Source organism: Pogona vitticeps, chromosome 7 (genome assembly GCF_051106095.1).
Source record: "Pogona vitticeps strain Pit_001003342236 chromosome 7, PviZW2.1, whole genome shotgun sequence".
NCBI lineage: Eukaryota > Metazoa > Chordata > Lepidosauria > Squamata > Agamidae > Pogona > Pogona vitticeps.
In genome coordinates this window covers 33734612-33760280 of record NC_135789.1, presented here as the reverse complement: position 1 = coordinate 33760280, position 25669 = coordinate 33734612, and the positions used below count along the sequence as shown (strand labels likewise).

Below are 25669 nucleotides of genomic sequence, written 5' to 3'. Positions count from 1 at the left end.
CCCCCCCCCAAACTGACAAGATACTGGGGTGGAGAGATCAGTCATGCATCTGATGGTCCCCCCCCCCCAGTTGCACTCTGATTCCCCTGCAATTATTAGCAGCGTCAGAGTTCACAGACTTTGTGCAGACACCTGTAAAGTTGCAGCCCCTCCCCTTTTGCTTTCCCTTTGGATGAAATGCAGTGGATCCCTGCACAAGAAGGAGATGGGAGAGCAAAAGAATCTTAAGTTCACCTACTAAGTGCATACTAAGAACCTCCAGGTTTTAGTAAAAATTTATTTGGCATATATATATATATATATATATGTATTTATAGATTTGCATTGATTTATATAGCATTGTGCATAGAGCATTAAATCTTATATACACTGTAGCAGACAGCATTCGAGGCTAATGCAGTTTTTATCATAGAAAACAAGGAAGAAAAGAACAAACCTATGGAGCGTCTGATAGTGGTAGCAATGCAACCACATGACACCAAAAAAAAATCACTCAGGTTCTGTGCTAGTACAAAATCCAATTGTGGTATTTAAAAAGCCTCACTTGTCTCGGCCAGTATGACTACAGAAGCATCTTGTTAATGTCCCCTGAAAAGACTTATCTCTGGGCGATACCCTAGTAAGTGCGATCAGTGCACAGTTACCGACACGTGTGTTGGGTGGACAAGTAAACCAATCTGAACCTTCTGTTGTTTTCGTGGCAGCACAGAAGTAGCCATTCTTCTGTTTTCCTCGCCTCCCTCCCTCCCCACCCCCCGCAAAAGCCCCAAAGGATCATCTGTGAACCAGAAAGCATTATCTGAATAGTGGAGGGAGGGGATGCACGGCCCACACTCCTGCCTACCAGTGAAGCATTAATCGCCGAGACCAAAGGTTAGTGACTTAAAAACTTCGGTTTAGGGGTTCAATGGCAGTTATCTTTTTTAAAAAAACTTTTCTGAACGGCACGTGTGCTGTTGAGAACTGCACAAAGAAATACATTCTACCATCTCTGAGGGTAAATTTGCTACCCCAAGTTTGCAAAACATGCTCTCTGGAAAGAGGTCTGTGTTGTGATTTCACTTCCTTTTCCAGTGCCAGAGGGACAGCAAAGGGGGAAGGAGGATAGTTCCCTAAAGCACTATCACACTTCTTCCAATTTAGAAAGAAGAAAATAATGTTCATAGTGTTGACATCCCATAGGATGGGCTAGGACATATTTACAGAATATCACTTGTTTATACATTATGGCTTTTTATATTTTCATACAAAGCATAAAAAAAACTAGGAGAAATTTTCCTCATAAAATATTTTTAGTATAAAATTTGGCATGTCACTTCATTAGTGGAGAGCTTCACAGCCTTCCTCCCCTACAAAGGCTGTTTGGCAGCAGGACAGGCTGTGAACCTCGCATGTCCTCGGCTGCCCCGTAGTGTCTGTGAGGGGAGGAAGGCTTTTTTGGTACAAGGAGGAGTAAAACCAGCAGATGCAGCCTAAGGAGGGTTCTTTGGTAGCTTAGGAAGAAGATCCGCAAAGCAGCCCCACCCGCAAAATGTTGGCAGAGAAAGCAGCCGGCCGAGGTTGCCGCAGAACCGAGTCAGTCGGAGGAAGAAGGTCGTTGGCCGGGCAACAAACAGCGTTTGTCATCGGGAGTTCAAACGAGGCGCCACCTGAGCGGAAGGAGACGGTGGTGACCAACCCAGGCTCTGCCCAGGCCTCCCTTGCTGGGCAGCTCTCCTCCCTACTGGCCGCTGGCCCAGTGGGGCAAGGAAACCCCCAGGCAGGAGGAATCCAGGGCAGGCCACCCCCGTCACCCGCCCGGTGCCTAGAGCGTGACTTACAACAGCCAAGTGCCCGCTTTTGGCTTTGGCAATCAGCAGCTCCGATCCTGACGTGAAGTCGATGGTGCCTTCTTTGCCTTGCCCGATGGCGAATTTTATGCTACGGATCAAACAAAAGAGCATTTGGAGGGGGGTTTTATGGGTGAATTTTAGCCCCCTGGGACAAGGACGAATGTCTCCTGTGGTCGGTTAGGATTCATCTGAGACAAGCCAATCCCTCCCCACCAACCTGTTAGTAACATAAGATGCGGGGCTCAAAATGACCATTGTCTGTTTTCCAAATAAAAGAGACGTTTGCCTCCTGGGGGGACTCGGGGGTGATAAAGAAGAGCTTGCACACCTCGCTCGACGTGGCATCAGCTCACCTGCCCTGGTTGATGTTGATGCTGTTCACTTTGTCAGCAACGATGGCAACCTTAGTCACCGTCTCAATCACAAAATCACTCTGCAGAACGACATCTCCCTGAAAAAACAAAGCAGACCGATGTCAGATGCCCGTCTGAGTCGGCCACTGACATGTGTGGGGTGGGGGTGGTGGGGGGGAAGAGGCCCTTCCCACCCACCCCCAGCAAGTTTTGTTGGAGGTCTGTCACTCCTCCGAGCTTAGCCCAAACTATGTTCAGTCTTAAAATCTACCTTCTGCTTGTTATCCTGCCGGAGAACATGGAGGACAAAGAGGCTGTCGCTCAGGCTGCTCACAGATATGCCTGCAAGACAAGCCAAACCGCTCAAGACACAAGACAACCATACGCATACGGGCCCCCTCCCTGGCTCTGGTAACCTGTCATCCTGCCAGGCCTCTCTGGGGGCACAGACCGGGCGGATGCTCCTCTTAAGGGCCCTGGGGTGGAGCCTTGCCAGGGCCTGGAGAGGGAGGGAGGGGAGGAGGAGGAGGAGGTGCCCCTCACCCTGCTGCTCCTTCCTCCCCTGGCCCAGGAAAAGTGGCTTTGGGGCAAGGGGGGGTGTTCTTGACCCTCTCAATGTCTGTCCTGGAGGCCAAGTCGTTTGGGTCCCAAACAGCCGCCAGCCCCTGTTCCTCAGGAGAGATGGGCTCCAGGGCCGGCTTCTCAAACGCCACCATGACCTCCCTCCCGAACATCCCACCCACCCCACCTGCCCCCCTTCCCTCTCTCAGCACCTGTCAGGTTGGGGTGCTCAATCCGCTGCTTGACCTTGGACTCTTCCACCAGCAGCACCGCATTCTGTGTGAGCAGGAGCTGCCGAGGCCGAGCCTTGTAGCCTTTCCGGTCGTACTTGGTCACCGGAACAGCGTACTGGAAAAAGAGGCAGCGGGAATCTCAAAAGCAGCAACAAGGTTAAAGCTGCCGAGAGCGCCTGCCCTCGAAGCCGGGGCTGTAGAGGAGCCGGGGAGAGGGGCTTTGTGGGACGTCACCCTGACCCTAACCCTGTCCCTGACCCCTTTCCCAGCCGAAGTTTGAGCCAGGGGCTCACCTTCAGAGGCTCACTGGCCAGCACTTGGAGGACTTTGGCATTGATCTCTTCGCTGCCTGCCGGGAGGACAGAGAGAAAACATTTCAGTGAGGAGGGGGAGCCCGAGAGGCGCTGGCAGGCGGCCCCAACCCGGGCAGCCACCCAGAGGGACGCCTGCGTACCAAGGCGAGTGTTGAGGAAAAGCCGGGAGACGCTCTGCGGGTAGTTGTCCTTCCTGCCCTTGAAGATCTCGCTGGCCACCACCTTCTGCTCTAGCTGTAAGGGAAGCACAGAGCTAAAGAGGAGCCGGGTGTCCACCAAGGAGGAGCCAGGCCAGGCCACCCACCAGAAAGGGGAGGCCCGGGGGGGGGGGGAGAGGAGGAAGTGGGAAAAAAAAAATAAGAACCCTGCCAGGCATAGTTTACACGGCAGCACCAGCACCCGCACGCACCTCTGGCAACTACCCACCTGCTGCTTCCACTCTGGGCTGATCCTCTTGCAGTAGCTCCACACCATATTCTGCATGCAGAGCTCTCTCAGCAACTCGGAGGCCTGGAGGGGAAGGAGACGAACGGGAAGCCGCTGAGAGCGGGAGAAGGGCTGCGAGACGCAGAGGCCGCAGATGGAGCCACCCTTGCTTTGCCTCTTTCTCCACCTCCCACCGAAGGAGCGGCACCTTGCTACCAAAGGCTGACAACAGGCCTGCGGCGCCCGTCGGCAGGCAAGAGGCGCAGCCTGTGGCAGAACTGAGGCTTTTCACAGGAGGTGCAACCGATCCAGGCCTTTGAGGGTGGCAGAACCCAACAGCAAGGCCAGGGTCCGTCCGTCCGGATGGCTGGCACCATCAGGCCCAGGGAGCAGCCCTTTCAGGTCCCCCCCGGATCTGGGCCGAACAAGCTCCTTGGAGAAGGAATTCCCTGGGGATCCAAAGCAGCCGGGAAGCCCCTACCTCTCGCAGGGAGGGCGGTGGAGTCGGCCAGGACTTGTCCAGCACATTCTTGGGCAGGTTGCGCCTCAGAGTCATGAGGAAGGAGTAGCGGATGTAGTCCAGAAAGTATTCGTTCTCAGGGCAGCGGGCGTAGTTCCGGTAAATGAAGCCCTTGATGAACCTGATGGGGAGGACAGCCGGGGAGGATCAAGGAGGGAAAAGCAGGGGGCTGCCCCCCTCCCCACTGGGAACCGCGAGGCCAGGACCAAGACGACTGACACACACACCCCCCGGCCGAATGAGCAGCCTGCGCTCCCCCAGGGGCAAGAAGCCCCGACCCACCTCCGAACGGTCTCCACTGCCCACTTCCGCTTGGCGGCCTTGCGGCGTCCCAGCGTCCCTCGCCACCAAGCCTGGATCGCGATGGCTGCAGGGCAGGAAGAGAAGGCCCAGGAGGAACCCCGTGAGGGCACTCTCCCCTCAGTGGCCGAGGCACACCCTTTACTCCCCCCACCCACCCCATTTTCCCAGGGGAAAGAGGCCCTTCCCAGCCTCCCCCACCTCCCCTCCAAGTGGGGGCACCACGCAAGGAACCTCAAAGGACACCCTCGGCTCCAGAGGAGGGTGGGGAGGGAGGGGGAGGTCTCTTCCCCGCTGGTCCCCAGTGCTACTCTGGGACCAAAAACAGAGGAGCCCCCCCCCCCTCCATGAATCCCACTGGCTCCCACCTCCTCTGCCCGGCTGAGGCGCAGCAGCCCGGGGCCACCCCTGCCCTCCCGCCCGAGGTAAGGCCCTCCTACCTGAATGCTTCATCTGTTTGAACTTCTTCCGCCGGTAGAATCCCCTCCAGCAGGCCTGGATCTCTGTGGCTGAAAGGGGGGGGGGACACAGAGGGATTTTTTTGGGGGGGTTCAGGCTCAGTAACAGCAAGGCAAGCCGGAGGGGGGACTTCCCTGGCACACCCCTGGCACACTCACCCAGGCTCTGCTTCCGGACCTCCAGGGCATCTTCCGTGGCAAAGAGCGTCTTGGGGAAACGGATGAATATTTTGGTCCTGGAAAGAAACACCTCTTGCCAGATGGGGAACTCTGCCCCCCCACCCCGACCTTCCCACTCGCACCCTCCCTCCCTCCCTCTCCCTCCCTCCCTCTCTCTCTCTCTCTCTCTCTCACACACACACACACACACACACACAGCTCCAGATACCTACCTGCCCATCTTATACTCCTCCGGCTTGTAGCCCAAGTGTTTCAAAAGCACTGCCACACCGTCATGGGGCTTGCCGTCCCAGGAAGGCCACGTGTCTGGGCAGAGGGACTTGTACCTGGCGAAGGGAGGGAGAGAGGGAGGAAGGAAGGAAGGAAAAAGAAAAAAATGGGAGGCAGAGTTCAACCCAGGGGCCCAGGGAGCTACAGCCCTCCAGGGAAAGGCACGGGGGCTCCTGGGTCCTGCCTTTCCCCTCTGCCACAGAGGCTAGGCTCTGACCAGGACATCAGGAACCAGGCAAAGGGGGGGGGGAAAGATCTTGAGCCCCCCCAGGGAATAAGGGCCCCCCCCGGTCCCCTGAAGGGCCGCTGCTGAGATCAACCCCTTTGGGCTTCCTCGCTGCTTCTCCACTCCGCCCCTTGCCATACTAGGGACACAAACTCTTTCTCTTTCTCTCTTCTGGCAACCTTTGTAGGAAGACTTCGTATTTCCGCCGATAAGCGAAGCCAGCCCGCCGCACCCGGAGGTTCTCCATCAAGCCCAAGTATTTCACTTGATGCCGGATCAAAACTTCATCAAAGCGGCCTAGAAAACAATCAGAACGGAGAGCAGATGATGGGGGAGGGGGGGGGCGGCTAGCTCACGCCTCGGGGGGCCCAGAGAAAAGGGTGTCCTGGGCAGTGGCCCGCCTCTGGGGCCTGCAAGCCCAGCCAGCTCCCCACAGAAGGGAGGGCAGAGGAAGTGGCCGCCAAGCCGGGAGGAGAAAGGATAGAGGCAGAGGGGCTGGTCCTGATGGGAGTCTGGAAACGGAAAAAAGATCAGAAAGGACCAGGCAAGATTCTGGTTAAGGGAGGCCATCAAGAGTGTGTGTGTGTGGGGGGGCATCCTTTGCTGCCAGCACCCCAAGTGAGTCTAGGGTCAGGATTCCTGGGGCACCGGACGGACGAGACAAGATGAGGTCACTGCAGAAACCCACCCACGCCCGGGCGGATCTGGCCACGTGCTGCCCAGCCAGACGCCGTGTTCAGACCCACCTGCCTGCTTGGCATCGTTGGGCTTAATGCAGCGAATGTAGGCGGGCTCTTTGGACATGAGGATCTCCATCAGCTTGGAGAGGCTGTTCTTGAACTGGGTCACCGCCTGCAAGGGAAGGCGAGGCGTTAGGGAGAGAGGGAGGGAGGCCGGCCACTGGCCCCCCACCCAGGCAAGGAGGACGGCTGGCCGCTCCTGGCTCCACGCTGTCCCTCCAGGGGCTTTACCGTCTCTGGCCTCTTCTTGTCGGTCAGCTCCGACCTGTTGAAGCACTGGGTGAGAATTGGGTTTTCCGAGTTGCACATGGCCTGGGGGAGCAGAGGCAGAAGAAACCGGGTAAGGGCTCCTGCTAGATCAGCCGTGCGCGCACGCTCCGCTCCTTCCTGGAGGACCCGAGAGGCCCTTCTGCCCGGCCAGAGACTGAGCAGGGGAAAGGCAAGAGAGCCAGACCCACCTCTTTGAGGTTCCGGAAGAGCAGGTCGTTGTTCTTGTCCAGGAAACCTGGCGAGGGCAAGAAGGGAAGGAGATGGGAGGCGCCAAGAACGAAGGGCTGAGGTGTGGAGGACCCAAAGCCCCTCCCGGGACACACACACACACACGCACGCACACACACCCCTCGGCCGCCTCCAGCTGCGGGGCAGGAGGGCGAGCGGGAACCTTTACCTGTGACACTATAGGTGACCTCCCCGGCGTAGTGCAGAAGGCGGAATTCCTCCCGGCCCAGAGACTTCCGGGTCTTGGCATCGGCCAGCTTGTGCCTGTCGAGAAACTGCATCCTAAGAGGAGCCGGAGTTCAGCCGGTGGAAAAACACGCCCCCCCCCACCAAGATGATGAAGAAGAGAGGCCCAGCCGGGGGATGGGGGGGAGAGGAAACAGCCATCGGAGCCACCCTGGCAGATCCCAGGGTCAGGGAGAAACCCTTGGGCTTTCTGAGGCCTGTAACCTCAAAGACGCCCCCCCCCTCCCGCCCACGGTTGGGGACAGCTTGCTTCGGTTTTTGCTTCTGCCTCAGAAAACCCTAAAACGGGGTTGTTTAAACCCGCCACGCGATGCTGGATTGTGATCAATGCAACCCTTCAAAGCAGCAAGAGGGGAGAGGGGGCCATTAGGCCCCCAAACAGACGCTGACCCTGACAGGACATCTATTGAAACAGAACTGAAAACACGCTTTCCATCAGCAGTAACGATCAGGACAGCGCTCCCCCCCCCCCCGCCAGCCCTGGGCACGACGGCAGCTCTGTGCCAACTCACGTGATGAAGTGAGGGTGGTTCTTGACGGTCTCCTCCAACTTCTCCAAAAAGGTCATATCGGTGGCATCACCAGGCCGGAGGCACTCTTCATCCTGCGGGGGGGGGGGAGGGAGTCAGAGGGATCGGGGGGGGCATTAAGCAGTCCCCAGGGCAGGGACAGCTTGGAAAAGTGAGGGCTGTGTGGCCTCTAGACCTTCCCCCCCCCTTTGGGCTCCACTTTAGGCTGAGTCCCCCCCCCAATGGACCCTCTGTGGTTGCTCCACAAGGACCCCAGAGAACAGGGTGGGTGGGTGGGGGGGCTGGCATGGAGCTTTGACCCACACGAGATCCTTGAGGCAGGAGGGCACAGGCCGTTAGGGAAAGCCGTTCATTGCAACCAGGCCCTCACCCTTCCCTGCCTCCGAGAGGCTCTGGGGAGGTCCTACTGACCACAGGAGGAGGAGGAGGAGGAGGAGGAGGAATAGGGCAGCCCCCGGCCTCTTTGGGCCCCCAGGGAAGCTGGGCAGCCACTCCGGCCTCTCCCCGGGAGAAGCACCGTCTCCCTCGGGACCATCCCGGGCCCAGACACCCCTACGTGGGCCGGAACAGCTCCTCCAGCAGGCCAAGGGGATCCACTCCTGCCTGCCTCCTGCTTCTTGCAACATTCCCAAAGACTTACCAAAATGGAAATGATGCCTTTAAATTTCTCCTCCACCAGGTCACAGATGATTTTGTTATTAAAATACTGGACGGGTTCCCACTATTTGACAAAGCCAGAAGAGAACAGAATTCAGGTCGAAGCTCAAGGAGGGAGACGATCCGCCAGCTTCGAGAGCAGGGATGGGGGTGGGGTGGAGAAAAGGCCTCATCCGGAATCACAGCGCCAGTGACTCAGCAGGCCAGGGCAGAAACACACACACACACCCCAAACAGGGCAGGTGCCGGCCGTGAGCACCAACCGCCTGGTGCATCCACCCTGACAGAGCGCCGCCCGTCCGGTCCAGCCGCCAGAGGGAAGGTGGCCACAGGCGGGCCTGGTTCCCAGCCATCCTCTGAGCTCTTTCCCAGCGCGGGCGGGAGGAAAGGGGGCTGCAAGACATGCTCCCTCCCCCTCCTTTCACTCTTTTTTGGGGGGGGCACCAGAAAATGGGATTGTCTTACTGCAATGCCTTCCGCCTCATACTCCTCTTGCTCCGACTTCAGGGTGAGTTCAATGAAGAGCTGCTGCAGTTTCTCATTGCAGTAATTGATGCAGAACTGCTCAAAGCTACAGAGAATCCATATTTTGGCGGGGGGGGGAGGGAAGCAGAATTACGGTCAGGGTCTCAAGAAGGCAACCAAGATGAGAGAACAGGACCAGAGGGACGGGGTGGGGTGGGGGAAACGGGTTCTTGGCCCAAGACTAGCCCATTCCGGGGGCCCCACCCACCTTCCTGGCACTGGAACCACAGAAGGTGACGGAGGGGCTCGAAGGACGGCAGAGGTCTGGCTGAGGGGCATCCCCTGGGGGTCACGAGCGTGGGGCGGGGGCGAGGGTGGGCGAAACTCACCTATTGTGCTGGAACACCTCAAAGCCATAGATGTCCAGCAGGCCCAGCACCGAGCAGCTTTTCCTCCAGCCCATGACCTCCGTCTCCTGCCAGGGAGGAGGAAGAGGGCCTGAAGAAACCCACCCACCCACCGGCGCTGGCGGCACCAGCCACCCTCTCCCATCTCGGTGGCAGCCACGGCAGTGCCGGGAGCTACCGGGCAGCGGAATCGGGTGACGCAGAAATGCAGAGGGCCACGATCCACTGGGGGCTGCAGCGGGGGGAGGAGAGTATTTCCTCAACAGCGGCTAACTGGCCTGAGGGCAGAGGCCAGCTCCCCCCCCCCCAAACAAAAACCCTGGCAGGAACAGCAGAAGCCACGCACTCCCATGAGGAGGGAGGGAGGGAGGGAGGGCTTACCTTGTACTCGAGGGATCGGTTGATCTTACTGACGAGCCAGGAGAAGGTGCGCCCATACACGGCCTTGGCGAGGGCATCCCGGGCATAGGCCGCCTGCTCCAGGTTGAGCGGGCTGACCAGCTGCAGCAGGGGAGCAGAAGCCGCCAGTCACCCTTCCGGCCACCCCATGTGGCAGCCGGGCCAGACGGGGGGGGTGCCTTCCCTCTGCACCACGAGGGCGCCCAGGCCAGCGACCCGCCTACTCAAAGCCAAGGCCCTCTGCGGACTGGAGGAAGGTTCTGTCTCCTGCCAGAAAACAAGGTCCCGGGAAGGGGGGGTAGGCAAGGGGGGGCTCTCACCTCTTCCCCTTTGGCAATGATCTTCTTGTGGGTCAGAGCTTCCCGCAGCAGAGCGGCTTCGACTCCCAGGAGCTGCGAGGCGGATTTAAAAAAGAGGGGAAAAATATAGCTGCCAACCAAGGCTTCTCGGACTGCAACTCCCAGAAATCCCGGCCAGCACAAGGCTGGAATGCGCCCAGCTGGAGATGATGGGACAGGTCGTGCAGCCACCCGCCCGCCTGCCCCCTGGCCCTCTGCCAGCCTGACCCCTCACCCGCGCCAGGTACTTGATCTGGTTCTCTGTGGTGACCTGAGCGCTGCCCTCCTCATCAGCCGCAAACTGCACGTTCCCCAAGTGCAGGACGCTGCTCACGATGCTCAGCAGGTCCTGGCCCCACCACATATGAAAGAGAGAGTGAGAGAGAGAGAGAGAAAAAGGGGTGAGCAATGGCAGGGACTCCGTCACCCTCTCCCTGCCACCAGGGAAACGGCAGCCGCCAGCGGCGCCCTTACCTCCACTTCGCTATCCGTGAAGTTAATGACCGAGAGGGCTCTGCGCACCACCTTCCAGTCACTCTTGTCGTTGATGGAGCTGACCTTGGCACACTGGCCCTGGGGTGGGGGGGGGGGGGAAGAAGAAGAGAGAAACCTCAGCCGGACTGGACCATGGCAGCCGAGTCCAGCCCCAGAGCCGCTCCTCAGCCAGAACGTCCCCTCCGTCCCTCCCCTGCCGCCAGCAGAAGGACCACAGAGACCCTCTGCTGCCTGGCGGAAGGGGGAGAGGACTCTGCGCCCCATCCGGGCAGCGGCCCCCTTGCTCATCCCATCCAAGAGGCCCTGGCAGGGCAGTCCGTCCCCCCCACACACCCCGCCCCAAGGGCACCAGTTCCTCCTCCACCCCCCCCACGGCCGGTTGCCCACCTTCACCAGGAACTGGTACTGGTGGGGGCTCCTCTCCAGCCCCAGCCGCCGCAGCAGCTCCTCCTCGCCCCCCTCCAGCAGCTGGTAGAAGATGTGGAAGTTCCTCTCGCCGTGGTTCTGGTGGATGACCCGGGACTTCTCCAGCAGGTAGTTCAGGATGTGGCCCCCAATCGGGGCGCCCTGAGGGCCAGAACAAGGGTTGCCAGCCGGGCCAGGTGGGGCAGAGGAGAGAGAGGAGTTCCAGCAACATGACCGGGGGGGTTGGGGTGGGGAGAGAGAGAGAAAGCAAGAGAGCAGGGTGACATGGGTGGGGGGGACACACAGAGAATTTCCTGGGCAGGCAGGCATGCAGGGTCCTGACTCTTCTGGCTTGGGAGCAAATCCCAGGTTTTGTGCCTGGGGAGGGCAGGGGTGCTGTGGGGGGACACACACACCACTGAAGCCCCCACCCAACCGTCAAGCCTGCGACATGCGCGCCTCTGAATGGCCACCGAGTGCCCACCAGGGGTCAGGCCTGCATTTCCAAACTCCTTCCAGGAGAGCAGGGGGGGTGGGGAGGGGGGGAAAGAGGCGCACCAGGGATGGGGAGGATGATGATCCAAGGGGATGGGGAGAGAGGGAATGCTGGCCAGCAGAGGGGCAGCCTCCTCTCCACTCAGGGCCAGAGCTGAGTGTGTGTGTGTGAGTGTGTGTGAGTGTGTGTGTGTGGGGGGGTTCTTTCAGCCAGACCCCAGAGCACCTCTTGTCTTTCTCCCCCACCCACCCCCCCCACCCAGCACACAGACCTTGTAGTCAAACTGGACGTCCATGTACTTCCCAAAACGGCTGGAGTTGTCGTTCCGCAGAGTCTTGGCGTTCCCAAAGGCCTGGCCGGAGAGGAGAGGAGAGGAGGAAGGCCTGTCGGTGAGCCGTCTCCCTTCCTGGCCGCCTTCTCTACCCCCCCACCTCCTCCCCCCACCAGGCGACGGGCAGAGGGCTGCCTGGTGGGCAACGCAGAGGGACAGCTGGCTATGGGGAGGGGTAGTTTATTGCCCCACACGATGAAGACCCCCCACCCCCACCCCTCCGACTGCAAAGCACCCACCTCGAGGACAGGGTTGGACTGCAGGAGGCGGTCCTTCACGGTCTCCACCTGCTCGCTGGCCGGGCAGGTGACCGCGTAGTACTGGAGGACCTTCTTGGTGGCCTCCGTCTTGCCCGCCCCGCTCTCCCCAGAGATGAGGATGCACTGGTCGCGCCTCTCCGTGCGCAGCGAGCGGTAGGCGTTGTCCGCAATGGCGTACCTGGCAGGAGGGGCAAAGGGTGAAAGGCGGCGTGCCGGCCACCCCCTCCTCAGCCCGCTGTCAAGCACAAGCTCAGCCCTGGGGGGGGGGGGATGTGTCTCATCTGACAAACCCCCCCCTCGCAAAGGCCTGGGACTGCATGTGGAAGAGGAGGACTCCGGAAGCCCCGGTCCAAACGAACGAAGGCAGCTCTCTGGCGGACTCTGGACTAACCCTCTTCCGCCTGGCCCACCTCACAGGGTCCTTGGGGGGAGCCACGCACACACTCCCATGGGGCTCACGTGAGTGAGTGAGAGAGTGAGAGGGATGGGGGGGGAGAGAGGAGGCAACACCCACCCTCAGCCCCCCCCCCACAAGACGTCTCTCTTTTAAATGCAGAAGGTCCACCCAGCGACACAAACAAACGGGCGGCGAGAGGCTTCGGGTCTCTCAGCCACCCAGGAAGCGCTGGGCGAAAAGGCGGAGAAAAAAGGGAGGGAGGGAGGGAGCCCCAGGGCCCCAGAGTCCTGGGGGTGGGATGGCATGCAACCCCCCCCCCCCCGTGCACACAGCCCCCCCCCCCGGTCCAAACAGGCCACTCACAGGTGAGGAGGGACTTCGTAGAAGCTGACGCCCCGATAGCGGTCCATGTGCTGCTTGCTGTAGATTTCCAGCTCTTTGTAGGGGTTGACAGAGACCAGGACGGAGCCGATGTAGGTCTGAGGGAGGGGGGAGAGGGAGGGGGGCCCAGGAGGCCGAGGGGCCTTTTCAAACAGGGCGGCGAGGCAGAGCAGGACCCCCGGGGACCCTTCCCTGGAGCCCCTCTTGACAGGCCCCGTCTTCGTGTCCCTGGGCGGGCCGGCCACAGGCCTGGTGGGATCTGTCGGCCATCAGCCTCCGGAGGGCAGCCCTCGATCATCCGCCTGCTCCGCCCCCCCCCTCCGTACTCACATAGATCAGGTTCTCCTTGAAGCGCTTGCGCAGGTTCTCGATGAAGGCGGCCTCGCTGGTGAAGTTCTCCAGCAGGACAAAGTCTTGGACCCCCACCCGGTCCCGGGCCGTCAGGGCGCTCTCCATGGTGTGCCGGGCTCCCTCACCGCCAACTGCCTACAAGGGGGGGGGGACACACAGAGGGTTTGCGTCTACAGGGGTTGGGAGGAGGAAGGGGGCGAGGGGGCACCCCAGGGCAGCTATAGGGCCAGCAAAGTCTCTGGCACCCCCTCCCCCCAACTAAGCCAGAGTCATCACAGCCAGAGAAAAGAGGAGGAGGAGGAGGAGGAGGGGGCTCTTCCTCAGGAGCACCTCAGCCCTGCGCCAGGGCCCGAGAGGGGGGCAGCGAGAACAGGAGCAAGAGGGGCTCCTCCTGCCCCCTCGGAAAGAGGCAGCGAGGAGGGTCCGGAAAAGGGCCACCCCCTCGGCTGCAGCCGGACCCTGCCTCTCCCCTCCGGTGCAGCAGCAGGCACTCCTCAGGGCTTGACTATCACTGATCTAAGCGCGCAGGATCCCTCCCCTTCATCCTCCCACTCTGCACTTCAAGGCAAGAGGAGTCCAGAATGGAACGGGGTGGGTGGGTGGGATGGTCCTGTCCGTCCTTCCATCCATCCATCCATCCATCCATCCATCCATCCATCCATCCATCCATCCGTCCATCCGTCCGTCCTTCCCTCCCTCCATCCCTCCATCCAGGCAGAGTTCAAGGGGCTGCCGTGGGGTGCTCACCTCATGCTGGGGCAGGTGGAACCCCGAGGGAATCAGAGACCTTTTCTGCTGAATCTGGGCCCACAAGCCCTCCACCCGGACGCCTTGCATCGTTGAGGGTGCGGGCATGCAAAGGCCGCCCACCCCTCTCCCCCGGCAGGCACCAGGAAGGAGCGCAGCCGCCCTGGGAGGGTGGAGGAGGCTCCCGATGGCGAGGAGAACGTCTCCTCCCCTGGCAAGCCCCAGGAGGAGGAGAACACGCAGGGGAGGCTTCGGCAACACCTGCGCTCCCCAGCCGAGCGGACCTCACCTCTGCCAGCCACCTGCCTTCCTTGGACTGGGGGTGGGGTGGGGGGCTTCCCTGCGGCTTCCTCCCTCTGCTGAGAGGGCCAAAGTGGGGGAGGAGAATCTGACTCCAGCCGGTCAAAGGCAGGGAGTCCGTCTTGCCATGTGGGCCCTGCCCAAGTCCGCCTTTCAGGGCGGGGGGGGGCGGGGGGGCCAGCTAGGATGCTGCTCTTTCCCCAGTGGGTGATGCTGGAGGATCCCCTTCGTGGGTTCAACGGCTACTCCACAGATGGGCCCCATGAGGACATCGGGGGCTGCAGAGGGGCAAGAGCCCCCCCCCGCCCACTTCCAACCCTCCTGGGGTGTCTGAGGGCACACAATGGGGCACAAATGCTGCAGGCACGCCCCCCCCAAGCGACAAGCAAGAGTGCCTCCTTGGGGGAAAAGCAGCCGGGCCCCCCTCAGCTTCCCTTTGGCAAAAGGGACGAACGCGCTTCCCTGCAAGGGGCAGGAAGTGATTTGGGCCGGCCGGCAGGCAACGGTCCTGATCCCAGCACTTTGCTGGTTTCCACCGGAGACAAGCAGCTGCTAAAGAGCTCCCCCCACACACACACACACGCAGGGCGGGGGCTGCTCTGGTCAGCACTGGAGGAAGAAGGAAGAAGGGCCACAGCCGAAGGCCTGGTCTGGGCCGGGGGGGGGGGAGAGGAGAAGGCTTGTTAATGCCCTGCAGAAAATCGACCCCTCCCCAGAGGGGCCTCGGGAGCATCCATGGAGCTGTCCCGTTTCCGAGTCCTACTAGGCCCCAATGGCCGGGATGGGGGCCCTACTTTGAGTTGCTTCTGGCCAGCCAGATGGGGCACCAAGGAGTCGTCCCCCCCCCTTGCTCAGTGGCGCCTCCACCACGGCCATGCCTGTCCCCCCCCCCGCCCCACCAGCAGCCAGCCGGTCCCTCCCTCGCGCCAAGCTGTCATTTTCCTTTTAAGGAGAAAAAATGTTTTCGCAGGAAAAGTCTAGTGTCTAGAGGCTGTGGTCGCTGGAACCCATCCTCCCCACTGGAAGCGCATCCTCTCCTCTCCTCTCCTCTCCTGGCTGGGGAGGGAAGGGCCCACTTTCCATGAGATGGGACAGAAAGCTGGAGTCATTACACCTCCCCCCCCAGCGAGAGAGAGCCCTGCCCCTCCTGCGCCCCCCCCGGCAAGCCTTTTTTTATAAAGGCAACTGTCCCAGCCAGGACGGGACCAAGAAGAACATCCCGTTTGTAAAAACAATCAAAAGGGGTGGGGGTGCGGGATGGGGGGGGAGAGGTCTGGTCCCTGGAAGGCTCAAGCCTGCCCTGGGAGGTAGCCCAGGGGCAAAGCGCTCGCTCGCTCGCTCGGGGTGGGGGGCTGCCACCACCACCGCCCCCCCTCCTGTTATTCAGTGGAAGGAAGAGGATTTCCTCTCTGGATGACTGACTTCCCCACGGCCGGCCAGCCCCCCCCCCCATCATCCCAAGGAAAAAGCCTGTAAGAATAGGAAATGACTCTATAAGGGCAGGTCTGCCCGGTGATTGCGGGGGGGGGGCAAGCGGGGGCCGTAGAGTCAAAGCAAGCTCCAGGCAGGCACCCTCAACGCCTTGGTGCCAGGGGCCCTGTGTGTGTGTGTGTGTGTGTGTGTGTGTGTGTGTGTGTGTGTGCGCGCGCATGCGTGTGTGTGTGTGTGTGTGTGTGTGTGTGTGTGTGTGTGAAGGGAAATGCCGGGGGGGGCCAAGGGGCTCCCACTTTCCACTACGTGGCCACCAGCCAAAGGCCAGCCAGGCTAAGCCAGGAAACTTCCTGAGCCCCACCAGCCTTTGCACCCAAAACCAGGAGGCAGGTGGAGTCCCCAAGCTGGATCCAGTGGGGATTCTGCAGCAAATTGAACCGATATTTCAAGGGGGGGGGGTGTCTTTCCAAAGGAGGCGGCACCCTGCACCCCCTTGGGAGCTCATCTGCAGCCCCGGGGGGCCGCCTCCTGGGCAGGTTGGCACAAGATCCCGGGCGCTCCCCGCCCCGCCATCAGCCTGTTGATCGGGAGAGCCGAGTCCCAGGAGGAGCTGGACGCCCTGCTTGTTTGTTCGGCTTCAGAGGCAGGCCTTCTCCCGGCAAAGAGCAGGGCCGCCCACTCCCCCTGGCACCTGGGGGGGGCGGGGGGTTTCGGGGGCCCACAGCCCTTGCCCCCAGGCACCCCAGACTAGAGGGACAGACAAGGCAGGTGCGGACTCGGGTGGGTGGGTGGACACAGGCACTCGGCTACCACTTCAGTGACTGCGACACCCACCCCCCCCACACACACACACACCTCGGGGCCCTCCGTGGCCCTCCTCCGTGGTCCTCTCCCTCCCCGGCTACTCTTGGTGGGACAGACGCTTCCCTGCAAAAGCTCCTTTGGGACTGGGGGGGGGCGGCTTCGAGGTTTGAAGAGGGACCTCCCAGGGATGATGAGTGAGCCACCTGCCCCCCCCACCCTGCCCCAGTGTCTGCTCCGGGGGGGGGGCAGCGCAAGCCCCTCACAAGACCTTGCCTCTCCTGGCCTGAGCTGCAAAGGGAACCAGCTGGCCCAGCGCTCTGCTCCCAGCGTCAGTCAGTCCGTCCCGTCCCCCCCCCCCCCGACAAAGCCAAGCCCCTGGCATGAGTGGAATGCAGAGGACGAGGGAGGGAGGGAGGGAGGGGGGGGGAGCGGCGCAAGGCCGGCCGGCCTGCCAGCCGACCACGGGGAGCCCCGGAGGGAAAAGCAGGAGAGGAGGAGGAGAGCCGAGGGGGCAAAGCAGGAACAGGATCTTGCCACCTCCATGTGACCCCGGAGGGGCTGGGCTCACCCTGGGGGGGTGGGTGGAGGGGGGCTCCATCCCATCTCTGCCCACCCCAGATCCCCACGGGGTAGCACCTCCTGAGAATGCTGGGATTTGTAGTCACCGGCCATTTGGGCTACTTAGAAGAGAGCTGCTTGGTGGGAGGGAGGGAGGGAGGTTTTTCAGGACTGAAATGTTTCCATCTTTGCTCCCATCTCTTCTTCCTCGGGCTCTTCCTCCGGAATGCGAGTCCATCAGGGCGCAGGCAGACGCACACCCTCCGCCCACCTGGGAAAGCCTCCCTCCTCCTCCTCTTCCTCCTTCCCTGACAGATCCAAACCGGGGCTCCCCCCTCTGCGGTCCCACGTCCACAAGCACCGGGCGGCCCGGCCGACCCAAAGGGAATGGCTGTGTATGGATGGGGGTGGGGGTGTCAGCCCAGAGATTCGGGGCCCTCCTCCCTCCCTCCCTCCCTCCCCCCCCACAACCAATACCCGGAGGGACCCACAGCTGGAGGCCTCCCACTCCTGGTGGCACCTGAAGGACAGACAAACACCTTCTACGGCTCCAGTTCTCCCTCCCTCCAGGTTGCAAAAGAGAGGGAGGCAGTGGAAGGAGGTGGGGATCCAGAGGATGCTCCCCCCCACCTCGACATCAGGCAGCCTCTTTCATTTCCTCACAGGAAAGATTACGCAGGAGTAAAGGGTCACCTCGCCCAACAAACAGCCACCTGCAACCTCTTCCTGCAGGACAGGTGGAGCAAGAAATGGAAACAGGTACGAACCCCACGTGCATGCACGCACGCACAGGCGGAAACGACACAGACACACACACACACACACACACACACCACGCATGGAAAAGTCAGCAAGGGTGCCAGCTTCCTGGCCTGCACGGGCAGGCGGTCTGGGATGAAGAGAGGCGGCCATTTGCGGCCAACGGGGCCCGGAGCGCACCACGGCGCACAGGAGGCGAGGCTGATTCTAGGAGGAGCAGCAGGCGGAAGGGCGCGCGCACCACCTGGCCTCCGCAGGAGTCACAAACCCTCCGCCCGGTCCTGCGCCTCCCTGCGAGGCAGGCCTCAGGTGGGCAGGGAGGCCTTCTTTCCCTCGGCAAAGGCAGGGAGGGGAAGCGGGAGCGAAGGCCGGGACGCCCACGTGCTCCACGGAAAGGCACCTTCTTCGCCTCCACCAGCCTCGCTCCCCCCCCCCCGGTGACCCCACTGAGCTGCCCATTTTCACCACTGGAGCCTCCCAATTAGCCAGTTGCACCTAAGCGAGAGACTTAAGACCGGGGGGGGGGAGGAGGCAACAGGGGCCCCAAAGGGGGTGAAGCCTGCATCTGGGGCACAAGCCTGGTGGGGGGGCCCTCCTGGGCAGCCCCTCCCAGGGGAAGGCCGGCCGGCCACCCTGGGCACGGGCACACACCCCCACCAGGACCGATGCTGTGGGCCAGCGGACCCGCTTGCGCCGCGTGGCCTCCCCCCAAAGAGACGGAGCCAGCGCCATGGAAGAGACCAACCGCCCATCATCACCGCCTGCGCAGGGCCTTTCTTTCAGTGTCCAGCAGTGCAGGATTTGTGCAGGAAATGAAGGCCACCCCTTGTGGCTGTGCAAAAGGCAGATCCTGGTCTCCCAGAGGAGAAATGACAGAGAAAGGGACGGTCAAAAGCTGCCCCACGGTGCCGGGGGGGGGGGGGGAGGGGTGTCACCCGAGGCTCTTCTCGGACTGCCCTCTGCCCAAGAAGCAAAAGAAGAGGAGAAACACACACACACACACACACAGACACACACACACACACCCCCGACTCAACCTGGGGCCACTTCTGGTTCCCCTTTGCAAGGAGATGAGCAACAGAGAGGGCCCCCCCCAAGCCTTCCTTCCCAGGTCTTGGCCTGCAAGCGAAAGCCCCTGATGGTGAAAGACCGGGGTGGTGGGGGGAGAGGGGGGAGCCCCACCCAAGGACGGGCACGGAGAGGGGGGGCCCAGCCCCCCACCCACCAGCGGCCTCTGACCCAGGGGAGCCCCCGAAGGGCCAGCCGCCCAAAACAGCCCTCCCTGCTGGCTGGATGCCCTCCCTCCCTCCCTCCCTCCCTTTTCTGCCAGCAATGTGGGGGGGGGGGCGGCGGGAGAGAAACGGGGCTGCCTGGTTTGGGGAGGGGGGGCGGTCACCCCCCCCACCTGGGGAGCCCCAAGGAAGGGCTGCAGGTCCTGGCAGAGGACAGAGAGCCCCCCCTCGCGGTGCCGCACCCAGTGGCACCAACCTCCCAAACGACCCCCCCTTTCCTGCCTCGGGCAGAGGGTCTCAGGGGACGACCCCCCCCCGCCCCGCCCAGGAAGTGAGCCCGACTGACACCCCTCCCGGGGGGGGGAGCAGGAGCGGGAGGGGGGCCCGGGGGGGGGGCTCTTCCGCCTTTGCTCGCAATCCCGCCCCTCCCGGCGGGGCCAAGAAGGGGGCGCTCCCCCCCCGGAAGGCGACCCCCGGCCTGGCGAATGGGGCGGGGCCGGGGCGGAGGGGGGGGAGTCAAGAAAATGAAAGTAACTTCCCTCCCCCCCGCCCTTCCCCAGGACTCTGCCCCCCCCCTGCGAAGGATCAGCCCAAGGCGCACGTGGCACCGGATCCGACCTGGCCCCCCCCACTCACCCCCACCCCGGAAGGGCAGCCGCCTCCCCTGGCAGAGGGGGGTGGGTGGAAGGGGGCTGCTGGACTACAAGGTCCATCGCCCGGCCACAGAGCCCATCTCGGGGGCTGATGGGAGCTGTAGTCCGCCGCCCCCCCTCCCACGACCTTCCCCGCCCCCCTCGGCAGGCGACGCGTCCCGACGCCTGTCTCCTCGCGAGCAAAGGGCCGGGGAAAGGGCAACCCCCCCCCCCGTCTCGGGGAAGGGCCGGGCCCAGCTGCCCCCCCTCCCCGTCCACCCCCGCGGGGCTGATGCTGCCGCCTTTCCTCCCCCCCCTCGCCCGGCCGTCCCTGCGCGTGGAAAGCGAGCCGGCGCCTCGGGGAGGGGGAGTAGCGGGGGGGGGGGAGGCACCGCGGCGCTCTGCCCATGCTCAGAGGGGCGCTCGCCTTCCTCTTCCTCCTCCCCCCCAACGCCCCCCGCTCCCCTCCCCCGTCCAAGACACCCCCCACCCACCCCCCCGGCCCTTACCTCCTCCTCCCCCTCCTCCTCCTCGTCCGGCTGGCCAGGTAGAGGCGCCCCCCCCCTCCTTCCCCAGGTCTCGCGGCGGCGGCGGCGGCGGCGGCTCCCAGTCCCGTCACGGGCCGGGCGAGGCCAGGCAGGGCAGGAGGGGCGGAGAGCGCATGCGCGGCGGCGGCGGCGGCCACGGGCCGTCCCGTCTGCTGCCCTCTTGGGGGCGCCTCCCGGGAAGGGCGGGGCTAGAGGGGGCCACGCCCCCTTCCCCAACCCCGGCCAGTTTGGGCGGGAAAGGCGGGCCCTCAGGAGGGGGAGGGGGAGCTGCATTCTCTGCCTGAGGGAATTTGGGGGAGGGGAGAACAGGACCCCCACCCCCCCGCGCGCGCACACACACACACACACACACACACACACACACACACACACACACACACACACACACACACACCCCTTGGCCCTCAGTGGTCGGCCACTGCTTGTGGCTGGGTCGGGGGGGGAGGGGAAAGGGGGCTCTCCTGCTCGTCGGGGGGTGCCTTGCCAGGGCGCCCTTCCCTTCCCTCTTTTCCTTCCTTCCTTCCTTCCTGGCCTGCCTCTTTCTTTAAGCAACTGGTCCCCTTCAGTGCCTGACTTGGGGAGGGAACTGGTGGGGGGGGAGAAGGAGAGCCCCCCCTCCCTCTTGCGCGCCTTCCCCAGAGAGCTGTCTGGCAGGAGGGTGGCTACTCACGAGGAGGCGCCCTCCGAGGTCAAGGGGTGCCCCCCCGGAGGGGGGGGAGAGGAGAGAGAGAGAGAGAGAGAGAGGCTCCTCTGAGCAGCAGAGACGGGGCTCTGAGAGCAGCCCAGCCCTCGGGTACTCTTTTTTTTCCCCCTAATTGTTTTTATTTTGAGAAGGGCCCCTCCCCCTGGCAGAGCCTGGACAGGTTGTCCTTGGACGTGCACAGCTTGTAGCGGGTCCTGGTCCTGGACACGTCCCTCCACCACCACCACCACCACACACACACACACATGCACACCCCCAGGCTGGACGGCCGGCCTCTCCTGGGGAGGGTGACGGGCCTTCCTTCCACCCACGGAGGTTTTCACACCCTTGGCACACTTTCGCCGCCACCGCCGCCCTGCTCTCTCTCTCTCTTTTTCCGGGCCGGCCCTATTGTTCTCCGGCAGGCCTATCTCTAGGGCCCAACTTGCCGAGAGGAGGCCAAGGCTAAGCAGGCGGGAACTTTCACTTGTTCCATGGAAGAACTTGGCTCCGCTGGGGAGAAGCCGAGCCAAGCGAAGCCAAACCCCACAGAAATGCAGGTGCTGGCAGGGGGACCACCGGGCAGCCAGCAAAACTCCGTAGGATGTCAAGAGCCTACTGTGGCGCACTTTGGTTCGTGGGGAAATTAAAAGAGTTTGTGAGGGGCAGCAGCTCCTCCAGGTCTAGCAGCAGCAATAGCAACAGAGAGAGAGAGAGAGAGACACACACACACACACACACCCCAGACCTCCCTGCCTCCAGCGCCCGCTGAGAAATGAGAAATGTATTCGTGATGGCAATGATGTATACGTGAAACCAAGCCTTGTGGCACCTTTAAAACTAGGAAGCTTTGCTCTAGGGTGAACTTTCCTATCTTGCAGTCCTCCTTTCCAGAGGGATGGAAAAACAACATTCAACCCGTAGGTAAACTATGGTGGCTGAACTTAGGTGGAGCGATCTGGGTGTCAGAGGCCATTCTCTTTGCCACTACTCTGCTGTTCTTTTCTTCCAAGAAGCTAAATATTAAAAGGTGAGGGAAAAGTGGCATCTCTCCTTTCGGACACCTTTCTTGTGGCCGTGGCTGGTGCCTCTGAGCCCTGAAGGAGTGTGGAGGCTTTATCCTGCCTAAAGAAGGCGAACAGATTGCTTCCGCTGCTCCCCACTTCATGGCCCATTTAGCACCTTCTGGAAAAGGGTTCTGGCCTTGATGGTCTTCTGCTTCTGGTCCTTCAGTCTTCAGTTTGCCTTCTGGACGGGGGTATTTTAGCACTACAGATAGGGTCCAATGTTTCAGGTGAGCTGTTTGAAGAGCATTTCCTAGTCCTCAGGTCGTAATCTGTTCTCACAATGGCAGGTTCCTCCAGACGCACATTCGACTCCTCAAGAAACCCCCGAGGACATCCAGAACAGCGGAAACCACCCGTCCCTTCAGCTGGCAGGGAACGGTCTGCATTCCTGAAGGACAGCCGCACCGTCCTTCTCTCCCTTCAGGTGCAGAAAGGCTGAGCTGATGAGAGACTTACAAGCTACCTGAGACATCTCTCGTCACCTGCCAAGGTGCTGGCACAGGTAACAGCTTCTCTTAGGTGCCCTCTTCACCTGTTGCTGGGTCAGACCAGGAAAGCAGCTTCTCAGCTCCTGAGATGACCTTTACCCTGGCAAGGATTGCCCTCTGCCTTAAAAGGCTGTCATCATGTTTCATATTGCATGTCAAGTATCTAGCTTTCCACATATCATAAATTGTCCTCATGGGATAGAAAGTCATTTGTGCTCCATAAGAAGGAGTGGTTCTTTTTTCTTCCCTTTTTGGCTTTTGACTATTTTCAGCTTTTTAAGTGCTCATATATGACAAACAGTTTGTGTCATGTCTTTATGCCTCTATAAAATTAAGATAAAGCCTGGCTTTCTAGCAAAAGGCAGTTGGCTCCACCTAATTACCTCCCCACCCTCCTGTGTTTCCTTTTTTTAATGGGGGAATCAAGTTAATCCATCACAGCAGCTGCTGCCTCAGGAACCCTGGCTCTCCCTAGAAGCAAGACGGGGTGTTCTCAGAAAGGAACTTCCTGTTGCTCGGCTGCCTGACCAGGAAGGGAGGAAGGGGGGGGGGGAAGACCATGGAAGTTCTGAGCAGTCCTGAGGAGCCATTGGTCCGGAAGTGACCTATGAGTCACATCTGGATCAGACCATGGCAGGGGAGAGACAGAAAGGGATTTGCATGAAAGAGGATGGGCAGGCGGTGAACGGGTGTCCTAAGAGAGGCCCTGGCAAAATTTTGGGAGGGGGTGGGGCCAGAAGGGAGATTCCCAAAGGGCTGCGAGGCTTCCAAAGAGAGCTTCGCTTAAAAGTTTCAGAGCCTCTGCATTTGGGCAGCTGCTGTCCCTCTGCTGCAGAAGGGGAAACTATCATTATCCAGGAGTTCAGGCTGGACTCCCCACCCCCGCCCCTGCTGGAGATCCCCTGCTCTTGCCTGGTCCTCTCCCCTCCAGATACTAAGCAGGCTCACCCACTTCTTAGCCTCCTCCCTTTGTTTAAAAACAGCCTGGAGCAATGAGGCTTGAGAGACCTAAATGCAGGAGGGCTTCCCCCTGGGGGTCCAGCCAATACAAGTAGTGGTCTCAATGGCCAGACAGGCGGGATATAACATAAATACTGTAAATAAATAAATACAAGTACAGAGTGAGCGCATACATTAGACAGACCCATACTGGCACCTTTGCCGCATGAGAAACCGAACAAGGATCCTTTGGCAATTAGAATGCACTGATATTTGAAATCCCATAAAAACCAGCAAGAACATCCTCTCTAAACTGGAATTCTGCCTCTAAAGCTGGACAGAGAAGACTAGAATCCAGAATGCTACCTAAATGCAAGATGACAGAAGGGCCATCCACATGCAGGGCTGGCATAAAAATAACAGGCGGGAAGGATTGGAAAAGCCCTCCCTTTTTTTTTTATTGTTAAGCATTCCCAAAGAAAAAAAGGAGTATCAGAGATAACGATTATAGTCAGTGGGTAAGCAAACCTACTCTGTTCCTTTTGTGGAAGTGCCCGTAGAGCGCTCCAGCCACGAAAGGCTTCCTCCTGTTAACACATCTTTGTTACTGATATTCTAATAATTCAGCCAAAATAGTAACAGGAAGCGTCTAGGACTGTTTACCTGGTGCCCATTTGACTCGCAAACATATTTGCTGCATTGCACACTTTTAACTTCCTGTGGCACAAATCCAGAGGCTGTGAAGGTGGAAGAGGGAGCAGACGATGGCCACCGTCTCGCAATCTCTTTTTGCAGCGATCACTTTTTTCCAAAGTGGGGAGCCCTCCCTGGGCAGCGCCCGCCATCCTCCTCTTCGCAACCCAACTGTGCCAGGCAAGGCTTCTTCCTTCCGCTGTTCTGTGTCTCTCCCAAGGTAGGACATTCTCTTACCATGACAGCAGTGCCTTTGCTAAAGAAGCCATACCTATAAAAGGGCCTCCGCCGTAAGAATGAGCCTTGCAAAGCAATCAGAGGGAGAAGACAAGAAAAGCAGTGTTATGTTAGAAAGAAGAGGCTTACGAGTTTGGTCCCTTGTTCTTGAACAGCCAGGCAGACCATTTCCCCGGTGGGGACCAACTGGATCCTCAGCTCCATTACCCCGGGGCTGACTCTCAGCATCCCGCCATCCCTGCGCAGCCGACCGGCACCACGCCACACCGGCATTCTCTAGAGCAACAGTGAGAGCAGCGACACACTCGGCACCCTTATGGGCTTCTGGACCGGAAGCCCCGCAGGCCTGTGTTTGTACAAGCCGTGGGTCAGAGCCCAGGCAGCAACAATGGAGTTCAAGCACCCGTTTCCACCTTGTGGCTCGTTGAGTCTCTCAGGACAGTTCCAAGAACGCTCTAATTTATAACTTAGCTCTTTGCTCAAATGTTTCTCCTCAAGGGCCCAAGGGAGCTGGCTGACCTGGAGACGCACTGACCGCCTGCTGGCACTGAGTTTCATACTTGGCTGCTCTGCTCTGAGAAGTGAGGCAGGAAGGACCGTTTTCATCTCAGAAGCTGCCAGCCATCTCTTTTGTCTATATTTCAACACTCTGGGCCTGAAGGGCCTCCTGGCCCCAAACAGGAGCTTGGAAGCCTTTCACTCTCCCTGATGAGCCTTTCCTACCATGAATTATTATAGATTTACTTAGCGAAAAATCTGGGTGCTGCTTTCAAGCAGAAGGCCTCCACGTCAGTGCTTAGCTATTAATTAAGACAACCAAAACAGCAGCATCATTAAGAAAAAGGATCCTGTAGGCACAGCCAGACATTCCTTTAAGTAAGGTATTTCAGCATAGTTTAGCGCTAGACAACTCCCGTGAGCTCTGTGAGCTGCCGTTTCCAAGGGGCAGCCCCATGTAAAGTGCACTCCAGTAGTCTAACAAGAGTGAGGTATGATATGGGGGGGCAAGACTTCCCCTGCCCTGGAAAGGGAATGGCCTTGCACCACCAGGCCAAGGTGGGACCGACTTTCCTGGCTGTGGTTGCCATCGCAGGCTCGGAGGGATGACCCTACTGGGTATGGCCTGAAGCACTTTTTATCTTCTCCGGAATAGATTGAGCTGTTTCCGGAATAAATTCTTACCCTCCTCATTTCCCCTTTCAGCTATAAACGAGGTGCAGGCTTAGATGTGCCAGGAAAAAGCCTCCGGGCCTCCTCGGCCGAAAGGAAATGCAGAGACACCCAGCAGAGATTTGAAGGAAGGGAGGAATTGGGGGGGGTGTGGGGGGGGGAAGTGCAAGATGGGAGCAAAGCCACAGGGAAGACTTGGTGAGAAAAGGGTGTGCTACAGCTGTTCAAATATTTTCCCCAGAGATAAGTGCTCCAAAAATATGGCTCGTTTATTTTTGTTTGGAAAATGTTGTATTTTTAAATAATTTGTTTA

The 25669-nt window shown here is 60.3% G+C and overlaps 1 protein-coding gene and 1 long non-coding RNA gene across 2 annotated transcripts; one reads left to right on the top strand and one right to left on the bottom strand.

Moving 5' to 3' along the window:
• Window positions 1-259: 259 nt before the first annotated feature.
• Window positions 260-20239, bottom strand: MYO1C (myosin IC). The gene is made up of 32 exons (XM_072978737.2): window positions 20042-20239; window positions 13049-13204; window positions 12701-12816; window positions 11920-12118; window positions 11621-11701; window positions 10836-11015; window positions 10428-10526; window positions 10189-10302; window positions 9936-10007; window positions 9598-9717; window positions 9199-9284; window positions 8810-8915; window positions 8328-8408; window positions 7670-7761; window positions 7081-7175; window positions 6872-6918; window positions 6645-6725; window positions 6420-6525; window positions 5853-5970; window positions 5390-5503; window positions 5157-5233; window positions 4980-5048; window positions 4522-4606; window positions 4201-4360; window positions 3720-3803; window positions 3434-3527; window positions 3273-3328; window positions 2959-3094; window positions 2457-2527; window positions 2186-2283; window positions 1821-1920; window positions 260-1649 (listed from the first exon to the last, which is right to left on the bottom strand). Exons 2-32 carry the CDS (start codon window positions 13172-13174, stop codon window positions 1623-1625), a joined length of 3090 nt encoding a protein of 1029 aa, XP_072834838.1. The 5' UTR covers window positions 13175-13204; window positions 20042-20239; the 3' UTR covers window positions 260-1622.
• Window positions 20240-20879: 640 nt separating this feature from the next.
• LOC140701774 (uncharacterized) lies at window positions 20880-22677 on the top strand. Its single transcript, XR_012080764.2, has 2 exons — window positions 20880-21686; window positions 22117-22677. It is a non-coding gene; the product is annotated as an uncharacterized LOC140701774 (long non-coding RNA).
• The last annotated feature ends 2992 nt before the right edge of the window (window positions 22678-25669 follow it).